This window comes from Rhinoraja longicauda, chromosome 3, assembly GCF_053455715.1.
Source record: "Rhinoraja longicauda isolate Sanriku21f chromosome 3, sRhiLon1.1, whole genome shotgun sequence".
NCBI lineage: Eukaryota > Metazoa > Chordata > Chondrichthyes > Rajiformes > Arhynchobatidae > Rhinoraja > Rhinoraja longicauda.
In genome coordinates this window covers 27784638-27802942 of record NC_135955.1, presented here as the reverse complement: position 1 = coordinate 27802942, position 18305 = coordinate 27784638, and the positions used below count along the sequence as shown (strand labels likewise).

At 40.8% G+C, this 18305-nt stretch overlaps 1 protein-coding gene across 2 annotated transcripts in view; it reads left to right on the top strand.

Annotated features, from left to right (window-relative positions):
- The window catches only part of elp1 (elongator acetyltransferase complex subunit 1), a 61848-nt gene that overhangs the window by 30371 nt on the left and 13172 nt on the right, over window positions 1-18305 (top strand). For both annotated transcript variants that reach the window (XM_078395203.1, XM_078395213.1), the window contains exons 23-33: window positions 678-809; window positions 1444-1529; window positions 2596-2744; window positions 3151-3274; window positions 6143-6240; window positions 7361-7562; window positions 8135-8196; window positions 10505-10567; window positions 11863-11923; window positions 13940-14047; window positions 14157-14265. In XM_078395203.1, coding sequence (XP_078251329.1) covers window positions 678-809; window positions 1444-1529; window positions 2596-2744; window positions 3151-3274; window positions 6143-6240; window positions 7361-7562; window positions 8135-8196; window positions 10505-10567; window positions 11863-11923; window positions 13940-14047; window positions 14157-14265 — 1194 coding nt within the window. The remainder of the gene's footprint in view (window positions 1-677; window positions 810-1443; window positions 1530-2595; window positions 2745-3150; window positions 3275-6142; window positions 6241-7360; window positions 7563-8134; window positions 8197-10504; window positions 10568-11862; window positions 11924-13939; window positions 14048-14156; window positions 14266-18305) is intronic.

Sequence of the window (18305 nt, the reverse complement as noted above, 5' to 3'; positions counted from 1 at the left end):
ACAGTATATTTTAAACATAGTCATGTACGTGATAGACCAAATACATTTTTTTGTGATATTACAGAATAGATATTGGTGTGGAACCCTAGAGAAAACTTCAAAAAATAGCAATAGATTCTCTTAGTTAACAGTCTTATTTAAAAGACTGTACCTCTAACAGTTCTAGGGATGTCAGCACAGATTTTATGCCCAGATATGATATATGATGCATCAGCAGTCAAATGATATTGCCAGAAATATTGACCGTTAATTGCAGACTTGAAATATAACCTTATCAGAAGTGGCAGAACTTAAGGGTACTTGTAGTGCCATACTGAAAATGCTGCTGTTGTTGGCCATTGATTACACTGCACCACAGCCGCACCACCACTTCCAAATATTTCCCATCTTCTTCGTTAGCTGCATGATCCAATCGTCATATAACTGCTCCCCTTATTGCTCTCCTCAGCCAATCCACCTTTTCCTGGGACAAGAGGTGTCCCACGATACTTAGCATACCTTGATTTCACAAGAGAACACACTTCAAGTAGTTCATTTCCACAAGTATTTTGTTTGTTCCATGTGGATGTTATTTAAGTGCAAATCAATTTTTATTTTTCAAAATTTATATCAGCTTCAGATTATCTTTAAACCTGATGATGATTTGTTGGTGTGTGTGCACCCGTTCTCTTTTCCAGAGAGGAAGATGTCACAAAAACGATGTATCCATATGGTCCAAACTCATCAACCTCTGTCCCTGAAACTGGCAATAAAGTGGACACAATCTGTGATGCATTGCGAACTTCCATGGAGAGAATAAACCCTCACAAGTAAGGGAGAATCCAATGGTGCTTCTGAGTATATTCACCATTGTGATGCAGCAAATGCTGCAGTAAATTAACACACAGCAAACTCCCAACTGACCATTCTTTTAACTGATTGAGGGATAAACGTTAGTTCAGGCACATGGTACAACTTCCTTGCTATTCTGCAAAAAATTTGGTGTGGAATTTTTCAATATGCATTTCAGAAAGCAGCACCTTCAACAATGCACTGAAGCATGAGTCTAGATTGTGTTCTTGTTCATCTTACTTCTGAGGGGAAACCATCTATTGTGCTGGACAGCATCTGTGGACAGAGACACTTCTTGTATAAAAAGAACCGAGGAAATGGTTAACATTTCGGATCTGGGATCCTTCATCAAAACGACCAGTTCTGTTACTGCCTGACCTGCTAAGTGTAAATGGCATTTTCTGTTTTTCTTTCATTTCCAGCATCTGCATTTTGTTTTTGATACTTGTCTGTAGATTAAACCCACAAAATGATACATTTTAACTTCCACAGGTTATCCACATTTCCACATCATTTTTCATTGTTTAAAATTACCACTTCTTCAAAAAGAATTTTGTTCTCAAAGAAAGAAGATATATTTACTCATCAATCACTTTGTATTATTTGACACAGGTACGGTTTATCTATACTGACTTGCCATGTACGAAAAACTACTCCAGAATTGGAAACTGCTCTTCAGAAAGTCCATCACCTCAGAGGTAATATATATGTCACAGAATTATTGCAATCTAATTTGATAATGTCACCCAACTGGATGATGTCAATCCATTTAAATCAGTAATAGAAAGAGCAGTGTCATTCACATGGGAATAGCCTCAGGGGTACTGACTTGTTCCCTATGGCCTGAAAAGCCTTTTCTCTTTCTTTGTGGTACAGCTCTGTTTATAAAAACGAGCCTTTGAAGTGCTGGGAAAGCAGAACATGACCAGAGTTGCAACAAAAATTCTTCCACAAAAAACTGGATCATTTATCCAGAAAATGGGTAAAATGTGTTGATAAAATATGCATTTAACTCTCCCAAATAACTTACCTGCACTGGAAGATATACTTGTGGAAAGTATCTCTGAGTTGGCAATAAAGTAACATTAACACTTGTTATTGCACAGCATAAACACATGTAATGTACAGAAGCTGAACATTCCATCCCAATGTGTCTTGATATTCGCAGTCCACTCGAGCAGTTTCACTCACCCAGTCAACATTCCTCCATCCTTCGTGTTCATCCAATTTTCCCATAAATACATCCAAGTTAATCAGCTGAGAAACTTTTATCGTTTCATGTAATTACTATTCTTTGCAAAAACATTTTTTTCACTACATTTCCCATTGGTTTTGTTAATTCCAGTTTATATTGATAATCAAGGAAGAGATGACTTTTTTTTACCTTCCATCACAGTGAGGAGGTGCCTGGAGGAGAGATACTGTGATGTATGTTTATGTTAAATTTATGTAATTGGGTGTTTTTCTTTTGCTTTTTATTGTTATGACTGTATGGGAACGACATTTTGTTCAAATTTTTTTTGAATGACAAATAAATTCAATCCAATTCATGTTGATCCTACAATAGGATTGCTAGAATTCTATTTTCTCTTCAGAGAGAGATTCTCTCAGCCTCTTGTACATACGCAGTTAGTACCAGGACAAAAGGCCATAATATGCTTTACTAAATGCATATGACCTCTTAACAGATGATGGGGTGTGCCATAGGATTCAAATTAACACACTGATCCTTCTTGCAACCATTTTAATTCTTTTACATTGCAGTGAATCCACCAAGTGATCCTGAGGCAGTCAGCGCTGAGGAGGCCCTGAAGTATCTCCTCTTCCTAGTAGACATTAACCAACTATATGACCATGCAGTGGGTACATATGACTTTGATCTAGTGATGATGGTAGCAGAAAAATCACAAAAGGTTTGCAATTTTCTTAATTTATATTTTTTAAGTAAACTTTATCATCCTTTGCTAGTTGTTGTAGAGCAAAGTGTAAGCAATGATCAAGAAAAGAAGGAAAAACTGAATGAAATAATATTTACAAATAAAGCTAAAATTACATAAATTGTAGATATGTTTATGGAAATTGCCCGTATCAAGTAGAACGGTTTTTAGTAAGAACATAGTTCCTTTGCCAAAAATGGCAGGCATGATTATCTTCCCACTTCCTCTAAGAGGAGATCTTTTGACATTGACTGATTTCTCGACTTGAAATAAAGATAAAGAGCACGGAGGGAATGCAGTCGGAGGATGGCTGATTAAAAGAAAACTTACATTAGCATCAAGTGGGATTGGTCTTAATGCAATTATTACTTTATTGTTTTAGGATCCAAAGGAGTATTTACCATTTTTGAACAAATTAAAGAAAATGGAGACCAATTACCAGAGATACACCATAGACAAATATTTAAAGCGTTACAAAAAGGCTGTTGAGCACCTTAGTAAATGTGGTAAGTACAGTTTCAGAGTGCCTTGGGATTTTATGGATGGATAAGCTGCTCATTTCAGAAGTTATTATATCTTAAGTACAAAAGGAGCATGGTGTGCTGACTTATTTCCCTGGAATGTATCTGAGTGTAATGTCTGTGCCTGTGTATATGCTTGTGCATGTGGTGTAGCTGGAAGGGAGGATTGATTTGCAAAGCCTTGTGGAGATAACCAGGTTTGGTTTTGCGTGGAAATTATTTGAAACCCTATTTTAGAGATTCATCGTTCCTTCTTTTGAAATGTGATCTCTGTGCTCCTCCAGTTCTGGCATCAACTTTAAGAATTTACCTTACACAAGGTTGTTCTTAACAAATCTTAGCCTGTTTCCTCCACCCCATAGAAGTATGTAACCAGTTTGATGAGTTTCACAAGTTCAAGTCTGTGGCATGTTTGCAAATATGAATAATTTTCAAGACAGTTAATATATGATGTGTGCAATTGTGATGGCAACTGGTTCTGATTTGCATTCTGTGTTGTCTCAGTGACGACAATTTGTAATTAAATGTCACCTTTTAACGGGTGAAATATCCCGGGGCATTTCACATTTGCATGCCAAGTCATGTGAGGAGATAGTTGGGCAAAGTCATAGTAACTTTTAATGATCGTCATGAAAGTCATTGAAAGGCTGTTATTAGAGAGTGGGGTCCAGAGCTCGAGGTCTTCGCTGTTTATGATGTTTACAAGTGATTTAACTTTTGAGTTGAGCAGAAGGTCAGGATGGAGAAGCAGAGACGTTAGCAAGTTTTTGAGCCAGGTGGTCACAGACATGGGGAGAACATAGTTATTGTTGAATTTCTGAACAAGGATGAGAATTTAAAGATTGTTAGCCTTGCAGCAGTGTTCCTGCGTAGGTCAGCGAGCACAAGGATGTTGGGTTGAATGGATTTGATAGTGCGTTAGGATTCAGACAGCAGAGTTCTTGATAAACTTTGGCTTATTAGTGGTGTGGCAGGCTGGCCAAGTAAGCTGATTAATTGTCTTGCGTGTAGTAGTAACACTGGTATAACTGGGAGTTTTAACACGAGATGGCTTGAAGTTGAGGGCATAGGGGGAACAACATGGCCAGAGTGGAAATTTGTGTTCTTTTGGCTGGGAAAACACGGGATTAGTGGCACTGCTCAGAGTCACCCAGAATACCATGTTTGGGAGTGGTCTGGATGAACAACAGACAGTGTTCAATGTGAGGGATGGAGTCAACGGCAAGAATTGAATTGAATAAATAATCCTTGTATGTGTGCATTTTGAATGTCAGAGATGGTAGTGAAGTAGATAAGGATTTGTTGAGGAATGTGCAAAACCTGGTGTTTTTGTGTGATGTCTTCGCGGAAGAGTATAAAGATGCTAAATGTGCGGCACAGTGGAGCAGCAATGGAGATGCTGTCTTATAGCACCAGAGACCTGAGTTCGATCCTGACTAAGGGTGCTGTCTGCACGGAGTTTGTCTGTTTTCCCTGTGACAATGTGAGTTTTCTCCAGGTGCTCTGGTTTCCTCCCACATTCCAAAGACATCCGGGTTTATAGGTTAATTGGCTTCTGTAAATTGTCCCTAATGTGTAGTGTACGGGTGATTGTTGGCCGGAGTGAACTCGGTGGGCCAAAGGGCCCGTTCCCATGCTCAATCTTAAAACTTAACTGAAACTAAGTAGGGGGATCCTGGATAAATGCCTGACTGGCACTGGCCACTTGATAAGAATGGAAACATGAGAAAGTGGACTCACCCAGCTAGGTAATGAGGGTGATGGTGCCTGCAGCCATAAAAAGATTGCAGACAAGTTGAGAGGGTGAAGATGGTATTTTAGCTTTCTGGATATTCAAGGAGATACAAGGAACTGCAGATGCTGATCTACAAAAGAAAACACAAAGTACTGGAGTAACACATTGGGTCTTGGAGCATCTCTGGAGAACATGGATAGGTGATGTTTCGGATTGGGACCCTTTAGACTCTTCTTCTTGATTTCGGAGAGGAAAGACACAAAATTCAAACGTCACCCATTCCTTCTCTCCAGAGATGCTGCCTGGCCTGCTGAGTTACTCCAGCATTTTGTGTCTACCTTCGATTTAAACCAGCATCTGCAGTTCTTTTCTACACTCGGAGAGGAAAGATGTCTGGTTTGAGGTCATTTTTGTAAGGATGAAAGAAAGGTTTATTTTTATGATGTGTGATGCTCATTTTGAAAGAGATGAGATGATGAGATTTTTTTTCATTTAAATAAAACACCAACAGTTTATTTCCATCTGGAATACTGAATTCGGGTATGAACGCTACAGGTTTATCATATGCAATATCCTATTCGGATCAGTTATTTTATCTTTCAGAGAGGGGATGTTGTTGGTCAATAACACTAAACAGATTGTCAGCCTTCGAAGCTGCATATCTCCCACATATTGATCCTTCTGACCTTCGCAGGATTGAAATGTGTGCAATGAGTACAACCTGATATCATGGCACACATTTAGTGTGAACAACTAAAGATAGATTTCTCTCTCGTTGTAATGCTCATCAGGATGCATTCTCTTGGACGCCTCTGCAGTACAGGCAGAGTAATTATAGTAGCTGCATTTTGTATTTACTGTGAAATGCTAGATCTAATGTATTGTGAAGTACATGAATGATGATTGAAGTTGTTTGAACTTGCATGCTGTCGGATTTGGCAATATAGATGCATTCCATTTATCATCAATCCCCATTGGAACACTACTGCCTTTTATACATCTGGTGTGGAAGAAATCACATCAGTTACATAACCCACACTTTATTTCTCATTGGTGTGTTTCATGTGATGTGGTAGAGCACACTATTGCTCCATTAATATGTTGTTGATTTCTTCTAGGCCATCAACATTTCACTGAGCTACTAAACTTTGTAAAGGACCAAAAAATGTACAGTGATGCCTTGAAATTATTCCCAGCAAAGAGCCAAGAATACAAGGTATACTGAATATGTTTGTCCCTGACTGCATAAATCTACCGATAATCCCAACCTGCAGCAGGTCTTCCTCGGTGCTTTATGTGGATTCCCAATTAATAGCATCGCAATTTTAACATTTTGACCCCCCTTTTCAAATCCTCTCACAAACTTATCCTCCCTATCTCTAACCATCTGGTCCTGCAGTGCACCAGATGTCTGGTCACTTTCCTGATTTTAACCACTCCAGTATTGCAGGCATGTGAATTTTCCGAGTTTCCGCGGATTTCCGCATTTTTAAAATCCATTTTCCATGCTTTTTGCATGATTTCCGTGTTTTTCACTTTTGCCAAAATCGTGTTTACCAACGGAGAAATCGGATCGGAAAGAAAAGAAAGGATGTATAGACTTGTAATGAACACAAGGGTTCCGCTAGAGGTCGCTAGTGGTTCCGCGAGAAATCCCGAAAATGTGGCACCTAGGCTGGGCGAGGCAGCCAATCTTGACCTCATAGGGACTTCCATGGCCAATGTCAATTCGGCCGCTAGGGGTTCCGCGAGAAATCCCCCCCCTCGCCCTGGAAGTGTGCCCGAAAATGTGGCACCAAGGCTTGGCTAGGCAGCCAATCTCAACCTCATCGGGACTTCCACGGCCTTTTGGTGGGTTGAATTTGCAACCTGTGGCCGGGGCTCTGGAACTCCAGCCCAGCTGGAGCCAGCACATCTATCCCCATAGCCGACTTCCTTGACCGGCTGGATAAACCAGCAAAACTCTGGAACCAAGAGTGCCAGAGAATCAGTGGTGGAACCGTAATGAGTAAATATTACATTTCAGTGCGATTATATAACTAAATTAATTAAGACAGGGTTAAAATACTGCGCCTTTGCATATAGGACTGTTCACTAGTCTGATAACAGTGGAAAAGAAGCTGTTCCCGAATCTGGTGGTTTGTGCTTTCAACTTTTGTATTTTCGACCTGACGCGAGAGGGGAAAAGAGGGAATAACTAGGTTGAGAATGATCCATGATTATGTCAGCTGCTTTCCTGAGGCATCGCGAGGTGCTGATGGAGTCCATGGGTGAGTGGCTGGTTTGTGTGATCGACTGGGCTACATCCACAACTCTGCAATTTCTTGCAATTTCAGGATATCAGTGTTGCATTTGGCGAGCACCTCACTGAGAAGCAATGCCATGAACAGGCAGGGCTAATCTTTGCACGATGTGGGGATTGTGAAAAGGCACTCGATGCTTTCCTGCTGTGCTGTAGTTGGCAGCAAGTTTTTTGCATGGCTGCTCAGCTCCACTATACTGAGGACAAAGTGATTAGCATGGCACGGATTATATCAGGTAAGAGCTTGTACATCTTTTGTGAAATGATTTCTAGAGAGTATCGCATAGATACAAGGAAACACTTTAGTTGAGTAGTTTCACCAGTTTGATCATGACTGTTCTGCACCAACCTACCTCGATTTCAATTCCTTCAACATGCTCTGCCCAATAAAGATCTATACAATTCAATTTCCTAACTGCAAGCAGATCTGCAGCTTCAGTCGTCTTAGGAAGAAAGCTCCATATTTCCAGATGTGGGTGTGTTTTCGGTCATGAGTACTGAGTGGCTTGGCTCCTAATGTTCAGCCACTTCCAATAAGCAGTTCATCTCACCTTGCTAAAATCTGATGGATGTGCTGCAACGTGTGTTTTCAAGTATGGCTGTGTCACGTCAGTGCAGTTCTGAGTCTGAACTGAACCACTTTATTTGTCATTGAGGAAATTGTACTCTGCCACATAAGATTGCTGCCAACAATGTTAAAAATATGGGAAATAATTCCATCAAACTTCACTGTCAGTCTTCACCCTGAAAAGCTCAAAGTTAATTAGAGCAAAAAAGACATGTAAGATATTTGTTTGGTGTTTTCTAGGGCGGTTGAAGGAACAGCGGAGATATTCAGAGGCAGCCTTAATCCTGGAGCAATATGCCAAGGTAAGTGTGATTCTGAGACCCCTTACCAAGTACATAGCAGTACCCTTATTTAAATATGCCCTGGCAAATATTTGGACTGCTGAATTGAAGAGCTTTAAATGTTAAATGTTAAACTTGCCATCAGACATTGTTTAAACAATTCGAAGGTGTAATGCCATTCAGAAATTGCCATTGCCATTCTGTCCACTTATTATTTGACAAAGAAATGTAATAAGGAAATGACCAGGCTTTCGAGAGTTTTGCAGTATGTGAGATTAAACCAGTGTTTTTGTTTTTTTTAAATATGGGGTTGCAGGCATCAGAGAAATGCTTGTAGTTACGCATACGTGCAAATGATTGATATATTGGATCTGTTTTTTAGCCAGCCAAGTAGTGTGGCATGTGACTTTGCCCTTTAGTTGTATAATTTGTTATTATTTGCTTCACATGCCATCTCTGAATTGCATTGTCTCTGTGAACATTGTAACATGCGCATGTTTATTAGAAAAAATGTTTTATTTTTAACTTTTAATACCATTCAAAATAATTGACTTGTTTCTATCATATGTTTTATGAACCAAAGTAATTGGGCAGGACTTTTTAAAGCAATGTTCTTGCGAGGATTCTTTAATGAATGAATGAATGAATAAGTTTATTGGCCAAGTATGTGCATATACAAGGAATGTGCCTTGGTGCTCCGCTCACAAATGACAACACAAACATACAGTTAACAATTAAGAATAAAGCATAAACACATCAAAACAATAAGGATACAACATTACGGTCTAAACATGTGGGTGAAAATAAACTAGAGCAAAAAAGAAACTACAGACTTTGGTTATTGAGTAGAACTACCACTCGTGGAAAAAAGCTATTTTTATGTCTGGCTGTGGCTGCTTTGATAGTCTGGAGTCGCCTTCCAGAGGGAAGTGCTTCAAAGAGTTTGTGGCCAGGGTGAGGGGTCAGAGATGGTCTTGCCCGCTCGCTTCCTGGCCCTTGCAGTGTACAGTGTTTAATTTGCATAAGAGCGATAAACTGATGCAATTTGATTAATACAGTTAATAATAGGTTTATCAGAAAATAATCCCTATGATTAACCTGCTTTTATATGGCAGTATATAGCATTAAAAAATCAAACAGACCCCTTTGTTAATTATATTGTGTAACTATTAATGTTCTAAATAAATTAAGGGTTTAAAAAAAATTGCCTAATGGTACTCTTATCCCCCCCCCCCCCCCCCCCCTCCCCCCAAAACATCCAACTGAATTTTAATCTATACTGACACATGCAGTTATTTGCCAATCTCCAGCAACACTATTTTCTAAATTGAAGTTAGATTTCTGACTGCACAGGGATTACTGCTTGAAGAGCTGTGATCATTTGCCCCCCCCCTCCCCCCAACCCGGACAATGTCTGACAAATTGTGTTCGAAAAGACAGCCAAGCAGAAATGCATTAATAAGAAGCAGTGCTTCATTAACCTAGACTGTGTTTCAACATACATTAAGTAAAAAAACTTTACTGTATGGTTTTCAATTACATAGTTGATGATCATCCACTCTACCACAAATTTAATATTGTGATTTTATAAAATGGTGGTAAGATCCCAGCTTTGAAGCATTGTTGTCATTTATATGTATCACACTTTAGAGAGCTTGTCAAACCTTAGAAAGGACACCGAGGCAATTTACTTGAATGGTATCTGGGTGCAAGATATTGTTTATGCAGTAAGATTTATTTTACTTGGAGTAGGAAAGGTTGTGGACTGGAGAGGCATGAAAGGTTGATGGATGCAGATTTTCAGAAGAACTGAACAAATACTGGAAGTATTTGCTGGATGTGGAGAAAGAGCAGGGGGTGGGACTCGTACTACTCTGCGAAAGGCCAACAAAGGCATAATAAGCCAACTAGTCCCATTTTGTACTTCAAGACCATTCATTGCCAACTGATTTTTGTCCCCTTGACCCTTGAGCTAATTCAGTGATTTCATGCTTTTTCACGATTGGATTGAGCCAAATCTGGATCCTCAGGAATTCCCTCAGTTGATTCCACACATAATCCAGACCTGGCCCACGTGAATAGAGAATGACTTCTTTGAGGATGAGAAGACTGTATAATTTATTTTGATTGTTTTAGACAGGTTTATTGCAACTCTATTTAAAATATCAGCAACACACTTTTAGAAAGTATCCTATTCAAGATTTCAGCTAACTGTTCACCATTCTTGCCCAAAGCTCAATGTATCCACTGCATTGTGTGATTATTGCAACCTTTAGAATTTTGGCCTTATTCCGATGCCCATGAGAACATGTGATCTTTCTCACTACAGGACTATGAAGAAGCCATTGCATCACTTTTAAAAGGAGGTGCCTGGGACGAGTCATTAAGACTGGTAATATTTTTAAATAACTTATTACATAAAGTTGTGGGTTCATTTAAGTGGAGCGCACAAATTTGTATTTTCAGTTACTACTAGACCAAGAGGACCCAAACCACTGGTGCAGCACCCTCTCCTCCCCCTCCCCATCCCCCCTCCCCTCTCCCCTCTTGGGCCCAAACCACTGGTGCAGCACCCTCTCCTCCCCCTCCCCTCTCCCCCCCTCACCTCCCCCCCTCACCTCTCCCCCCTCACCTCTCCCCCTCACCTCTCCCCCTCACCTCTCCCCCCTCACCTCTCCCCCCTCACCTCTCCCCCCTCACCTCTCCCCCGTCACCTCTCCCCCTCACCTCTCCCCATCACCTCTCCCCCTCACCTCTCCCCCTCCCCTCTCCCCCCCCACCCTCCTCCCCCTCCCCTCCCCCCACTCCATCCCTCTCAACTCCCCTTATCCTCCCTCCGCCCCCCTCCCTCCCTCCCTAGGAAATAGATTTAAACTTTAAAATGTGAATAACTTAAAAAATATAACACCAATTTCAATGAAACTTTTTCCATTAACACCAAAGTGACGACAGTAAGTAAGGTGGGCCTAAAATTGTCGCGCTATCATGTACCGTTTTGGCTGTATTTCAGGAACAAACAAACAACCAAGCGTTTTAGTATATAGATAACCTGGAGTCATTTTACTGCTATTACTGTGCCAGCATGAAAACTGCTTTGCAAATTTACAACTTGATGCATCGACTTATAGACATAAGAATACATTACTTCTAAATCCTTGTTCCCTCTTTGTGTTCCCCAAATTGCCACGTTATATGGATAACAGCCTCCCTCGAGTTACCTTTTGTTTGATATTCTGCTGACTCAGTTAGTCAGTCTGGATGTACTTTACAACTAAAATTTATATTAAACTTTTATCGTTCTCCTGGAATATATTTGGCATTCTATTGCTCCTCAATAAATGTGTTGTTTTGCAACTTTTACCAATGTGATATGGTATCTAATGGTTAACATCTGTGTGCAAATATTTTTCTCCAGTTTTATGTTTTAGCCTCCAGTATTGTATGTAAGATAACTAGAATTGGTCTAATGCCTCTTACATCCTTAGGAAATCCCACAGCCCATAACAACCCATGCAATATTTTTAAATTGCAGACACTTTTGAACCATAGAAAAATGTGACCGTCAATTTATGCACAGTAAACTTCCACACGGAGCAAAGTTACAATGATTTTAGTGATGTTGACTCTGGACAAATATTACTCCAACCACTAGAACTTATAATGAAACAAATTTCTCCATTTTCCTAGATTTACAAGTACAACAGGACTGATATTTTGGAAACCAACCTGAAACCTTCCATATTGGAAGGTAAGTGACATATTTGATCCTTTGGGGGTTGCTCCACCGGTGAATTTGCACTGCCTTGCGGAATATAATGCAGCAACTGATGCTCCCTGCTTCAAGCAAATGTAAGTGTTCCTGAAGGTATCACAAAATGCTGGAGTAACTCAGCAGGTCAGGCAGCATCTCTGGAGAGAAGGAATGGGTGACGTTTCGGGTCGAGACCCTTCTTCAGGCTGAATGTTCCAGAATGTCATTTGACATTGTTACCACTTCTCTCAGTAGATGACCCAAATGTTCTTGAATTTGTGTATTTTTGTGATAAATCAAGGTTTTATTTAGGGTATAATTCTGTGCTTTTTATTTTGATTTAATTTGGGGATGTCTTTTCAGTTTTTATTAGCATCCAGTAAAAATGTATGAGTTTTAGCTCTTGAAATAAAGCTTAAGTCAATAAACTGCATCAGATTTTGTATTCTTAGGTGCTTGGCTTACACTTGCATGGGAGTTGAATCAAACCTAAGTTGCAATCTGCTGGGAAGTGGTTTTCAGCACATAATGTGACCCTGTCAGTCACAGAAAGAACACTGAAGTTGGTTTGTTTATCATTCCAGTGAATTTGGAGGATTTCCAGAGAAAGTATTAATGGTATTTTACCAGAGCCATGAGGTGTTTGTGGTGGACAGTCCAAGCATATAGGAGGACAAAGATTCCTGCTGCTAAGTAGACCATGAGTTTTGTACCATGGCTGTAGTCTTGATCTTCAACTATTATTTGAAGTTAGATTCAGATTAGTTTAGTATCAGGGGTGCAATGAAATTCCTTGTTCAGATGAATCTCAGATTTATCAGTATACATACAGTAATAATAAATACAATAAGTGTAAAACCGGTATGGTGCAAGAATGTAATGCAACCCAAAATAGTGCAAAGAAATATTGAAGTTACAATAATGAAATAATCAAATGAAGTAGAGTTAGAGTATGTGGCAGCACCTCCGGGAATGGGTTGTGAAAGAGGTGATTGGTTCAGGATTCTGATAACAGTGGGGGGAAAAAACTCTCATTAAATCTGGATGTCCAAGCTTTTAAGCTCCTGTATCTTCTCCCGGAAGAAAGAAAGGCTAAGGGAAAGGGAATGGCTAAGGTGTCAGGCGTCCTTGACAATACCTTCAGCCTTCCTGATACAATGTATCATGATAATGGACTAGATGGAAGGAACTGATGAGCCTGTGTTGGACTGGGCTGTGTTCACCACTCTCTTCAGGCATCAAGAATAGGGCAGATGTCATTCAAGGCTGAGATCCATCCTGTCAGAATATTTGCTCTAGCGCAACTGCAGGAGTTCAAGAGAATCCTCATGGACATGCAAAATCTACTAAGACACCAACAAAAGTAATTGAATTGAGCACCCAGCTTGTTTTGGAATCGTCTTAGAATACCTGGCAGGTGGGACCAGTCTAGATGGGGCACGTTGGTCGGTGGAGGCAAGTTGTGCCGAAGGGCCTAGATCATCTTTCTTGAAAGCATTGGATCTGGACTCAACACATTCTTTAATAAAAGCAGAGACAAATGAGGTATATTCATTCAGGCTTGAACGTGTTCCAGTCCACTGACTCAAGGCAGTTCTGAAGTAGACCCTCACCCTCCTCCGACCACTGCTGCATTACTCTTTTAATTGGTGCCTTGTGCTTCAATCTGTCTTTAAGCCAGTAGGAGCAGCACCAACATGAACACACTGGTGGAAATGAGGATGAGCGATGGAGCAATAAGCACACTTGATGATAGGGTAGCAGTGGTAAAATATTGCCTTTCTCTGCCACTATTTTAACTACCAAGTTACTATTTATTGCCTACATAGATTATTTTGAGTGGTGGGAATAAAATATTTCCAGTTTGCTATAGAGTGCGCTTTTCGCTTTTTATCAATTAAAACAAACAAAAAAAAACAACTTTTAGTTATGTTGCAGAATTGCTTCTAATCAAAGAAAGGATCTTTATGGTACAAATAATGAGCATTATTTTGCTTTTTACTCCCCTTCTAGCTCAAGGCAACCAGGTGGCATTCCTAGATTCTCAGAAGACTTTATTTATCCATCATAAATCCCGCCTCAAGATTGTATGGGAAATGAAAGCGCAGGAAGGATTTTTAGGTACGTTTGCACAATCTACCGAAGGTGTGTTATTTTTAGAAATGGTTCAGTTTTTTGTGTGTACACAATGAGCTCTGACTTGTGGTTTAATTCTCTTAATCTTTGGTAGATGAGGTTGCTGATGGCCCGGACTCTGATCTGTATTCAGAGAAAAGCAGCTTGCGGTCAGCAGGTGAAATGAGCTCCAAATATTCACACAGTAACTCCAGGATATCAGCGTAAGTTTCTTGTTAATATTCTCAACCAGATTCAATTTCTCTATCGGTTTGCCCTGACTTGGATGCACAGATGTAGAGCAGCACATGGGGTGTCAGAAATTAAAATGAATTAATGTTAATAAAATTAGTTAATTAATGATGAACTTCACAGTGTCATTAGAATAATTCATTAAGTGGGAGGAAAAGATAGATTTCAGCAAAATGGTGATTTGTGATTATAACTTACGTTTCTTTGGAATGTTCCAAGCACTTTGCAGCGGACAGGACAGTTAGAAATATTCAGCATTAGTTCTGGGAAATGCATTGGGCATTTTACAGACAGGAAGATCCCACAAGCAGTAACGTGATGATCACCAGTAATCCATTCTTATGGTGTTGATTGAGGGATAAACATGAACCACAACACTGGAGGAAACTCCCACTCCCTTTGTTGATTTAATGACTGCTGTCTGAAGGTACCTGCAACTGCTGAAGTATTGTACTGGACTGAATCATCTTGGAGGTGGGATGTCAACTGGTGATTTTCTGATCAGAAGCATTAGTACTTCCAGTTAATCTGTGGTGAGAAGTCAAATAAGGGCAGGACCGACACAGTGAATGGCAGTGCCCTGGGGAGTGTTATAGAGCAGAGGGATCTTGGAGTGCAGGTACATAGTTCTTTGAAGTGGCGTCACAGGTAGAAAGGCTGGTCAAGAAGGCTTTCATCAATCTTACATTGGCCTTCATCAGTCACGGCATCGAGTATAAAAGTTGAGATGTTATGTGACAATTGTACAAGACGTTGCTGAGGTTGCATTTGGAGTATTGTGTTCAGTTTTGGGCACCCTGCCATAGGAAGGATATTGTTAAGTTGGAAAGAGCACAAGGAAGATTTGAGATAGACACAAAAAGCTGGAGTAACTCAGTGGGCAGGCATGTGAGTGAGGTTTTAAAAAAAGGAAAAGAGCCGACCGAGCATTTGAGCGAGGCATACAACTGAGGGCAAAAAATTTGAATATTTTTTTAATTTACAAGCAAAATTACCCGTTTCAAGCCTCTTTTAGTGCATTTCAAAGTAAAAACAGACATTACAAAATAATGTGAATATGTCACTGTACACTAATAATATTTTGAAGTAAATTCACGCATTAATTGATAATCAGCCCAAAAAGGTGGTAATTGGCTTTTCTGCTGTGTTTTATATTTTAACCCTGTTTTAATTAATTTAGTTATATAATCGCACTGAAATGTAATATTTACCCATTACAGTTCCACCACTGATTCTCTGGCACTCTTGGTTCCAGAGCTTTGCTGGTTTATCCAGCCGGCCAAGGAACTCGGCTATGGGAATAGATGTGCTGGCTCCACCTGGGCTGGAGTTCCAGAGCCCCGGCCGCAGGTTGCAAATTCAATCGGCCGTGGAAGTCCCGATGAGATCGAGATTGGCTGCCTTGCCCAGCCTAGGTGCCACATTTTCAGGGGGGACTTCCGGGGCATTGGGGGATTTCTCGTGGAACCCCTAGTGACCTCTAGCGACTGAATTGACAAATTGGCCATGGAAGTCCCAATGAGGTCGAGATTGGCTGCCTTGCCCATCCTAGTTGCCACATTTTCGGGCAGACTTCCGGGGCGTTGGGGGATTTCTCGTGGAACCCCTAGTGACCTCTAGCGACCGAATTGACAAATTGGCCATGGAAGTCCCAATGAGGTCGAGATTGGCTGCCTTGCCCAGCCTAGGTGCCACATTTTCAGGAAGACTTCCAGGGCGCGGGGGATTTCTCGCGGAAAATGGATTTTAAACACACCGAGAAACGCGGAAAATTCAGATGCCTGGTGGTACAGGCAGCATCTCTAGAGAGAAGGAATGGGTGACGTTTTGGGTCGAGACCGGGAAGATTTGAGGATGTTGCCAGGACTCAAGGGCCTGAGCTATAGGGAGTGGTTGGGCAGACTGGGACTTTATTCTGTGGAGCACAGGAGGATGAGGGGTGGCATAGAGGTGTTAAGATCACGAGGAGAATAGATAGGGTAAATACAGAATATTTTACCCTGAGTAGGGGTATGAAGACCCATAGGTTTAAGGTGACAGGGGAAAGATTTAATAGGAACCTGAGGGACAACTTCCCTGGGGTGAGTGTGGGGTAGAAGGGCTTGGGGCTGTCACAAGGGATGTGAGCCAAACATGGACAAGTGCGACTAGTGTAGATGGGCATGTTAGGAAAATTGGGCCGAAGGGCCTGCTTCTCTGCTGTAGTTCTCTATGACACAATGGTGTGGAGGTAGGAACTTGGGGGAATGTTGGGGGGTGGAGTGGGTGAGTGAGAAGTTACCCCAGGAATTGAACAGCAATGAATGGTTTTGACAGGCACTTCTTGAGAAAATTGTATGGTCTATGAGGTTGCAGGGTGACTTGGACAGGTTGTGTGAGTGGGCGGATGCATGGCAGATGCAGTTTAATGTGGATAAGTGTGAGGTTATCCACTTTGGTGGTAAGAATAGGAAGGCAGATTATTATTTGAATGGTGTCAAGTTAGGAAAAGGGGACGTACAACGTGATCTGGGTGTCTTAGTGCATCAGTCAATGAAAGGAAGCATGCAGGTACAGCAGGCAGTGAAGAAAGCCAATGGAATGTTGGCATTCATAACAAGAGGAGTTGAGTATAGGAGCAAAGAGGTCCTTCTGCAGTTGTACAGGGCCCTAGTGAGACCGCACCTGGAGTACTGTGTGCAGTTTTGGTCTCCAAATTTGAGGAAGGATATTCTTGCTATTGAGGGCGTGCAGTGTAGGTTTACTAGGTTAATTCCCGGAATGGCGGGGCTGTCCTATGTTGAAAGACTGGAGCGACTAGGTTTGTATACACTGGAATTTAGAAGGATGAGAGGGGATCTTATCGAAACGTATAAGATTATTAAGGGGTTGGACATGTTAGAGGCAGGAAACATGTTCCCAAAGTTGGGGGAGTCCAGAACCAGGGGCCACAGTTTAAGAATAAGGGGTAGGCCATTTAGAACAGAGATGAGGAAAAACTTTTTTAGTCAGAGAGTTGTGAATCTGTGGAATTCTCTGCCTCAGAGGGCAGTGGAGGCCAATTCTCTGAATACATTCAAGAGAGAGCTAGATAGAGCTCTTAAGGATAGCGGAGTCAGGGGGTATGGGGAGAAAGCAGGAACGGGGTACTGATTGAGAATGATCAGCCATGATCACATTGAATGGCGGTGCTGGCTCGAAGGGCCGAATGGCCTACTCCTGCACCTATTGTCTATTGTCTAAAAGATATGTTTCCTAAATTGTAAATTACTCATTTGTGAAAAGTCGTTTCCTGTGGAAGATGCTATATCAAGTCTCTGCTTGCATTTTGAGTCTTTGTGGTGACAGAAGATAGTACACATTCGAAGTTCATGACTGCAAAGTAACGGTACTGCAAGAATAGAGCTTGCACACACTTGAAATACAAATGAGATCAGATTCTTAACCACAGCAAAATGCAGACTGTTCATGAAAGTGAATGTGGATTTGATAGAGCATTAAGAACAACATTTATAGATTGCTACATTTCGTTGGTGCTTTTAAAGGCCTGTAAAAATGAAAAGTATTTTATTATTTAGTGCTCACAGACTTGAGGTGTATAATTTAAGTCAATTCGAGCATCATCAGTAGTAACATTTAAACGAGTCTAGATTAATTAATAAACATGATTCATTGCAAAAACTCTGTTCCTGTAAACTGTTACTTTGAGGCCTGAACTTCAACTGTGCAGTATGTTTTGTTACCACAAAGACTCGAAACGCAAGCAGACCTTTGGGAAAAAAAGATGCAGTTGACTGACATTTTTCAGAAACTCTAGATATCCCAAGGGATTTTGTAGCCAGTGAAGAAGTTTTGAGGTAATGTTATGTTATGTAGGAAAAATAACAGCCATTTGAACTCTGCAACCTTCCACAAACAGCAGTGTGATAACAAGAGAACTTGATTTATTTAATAATGTTAGTTAAATGATAAATGTGGACACTGAGGGTCAGACCTTGCTTGGAATAGTGCCGTGATATCTTCCACATCCACC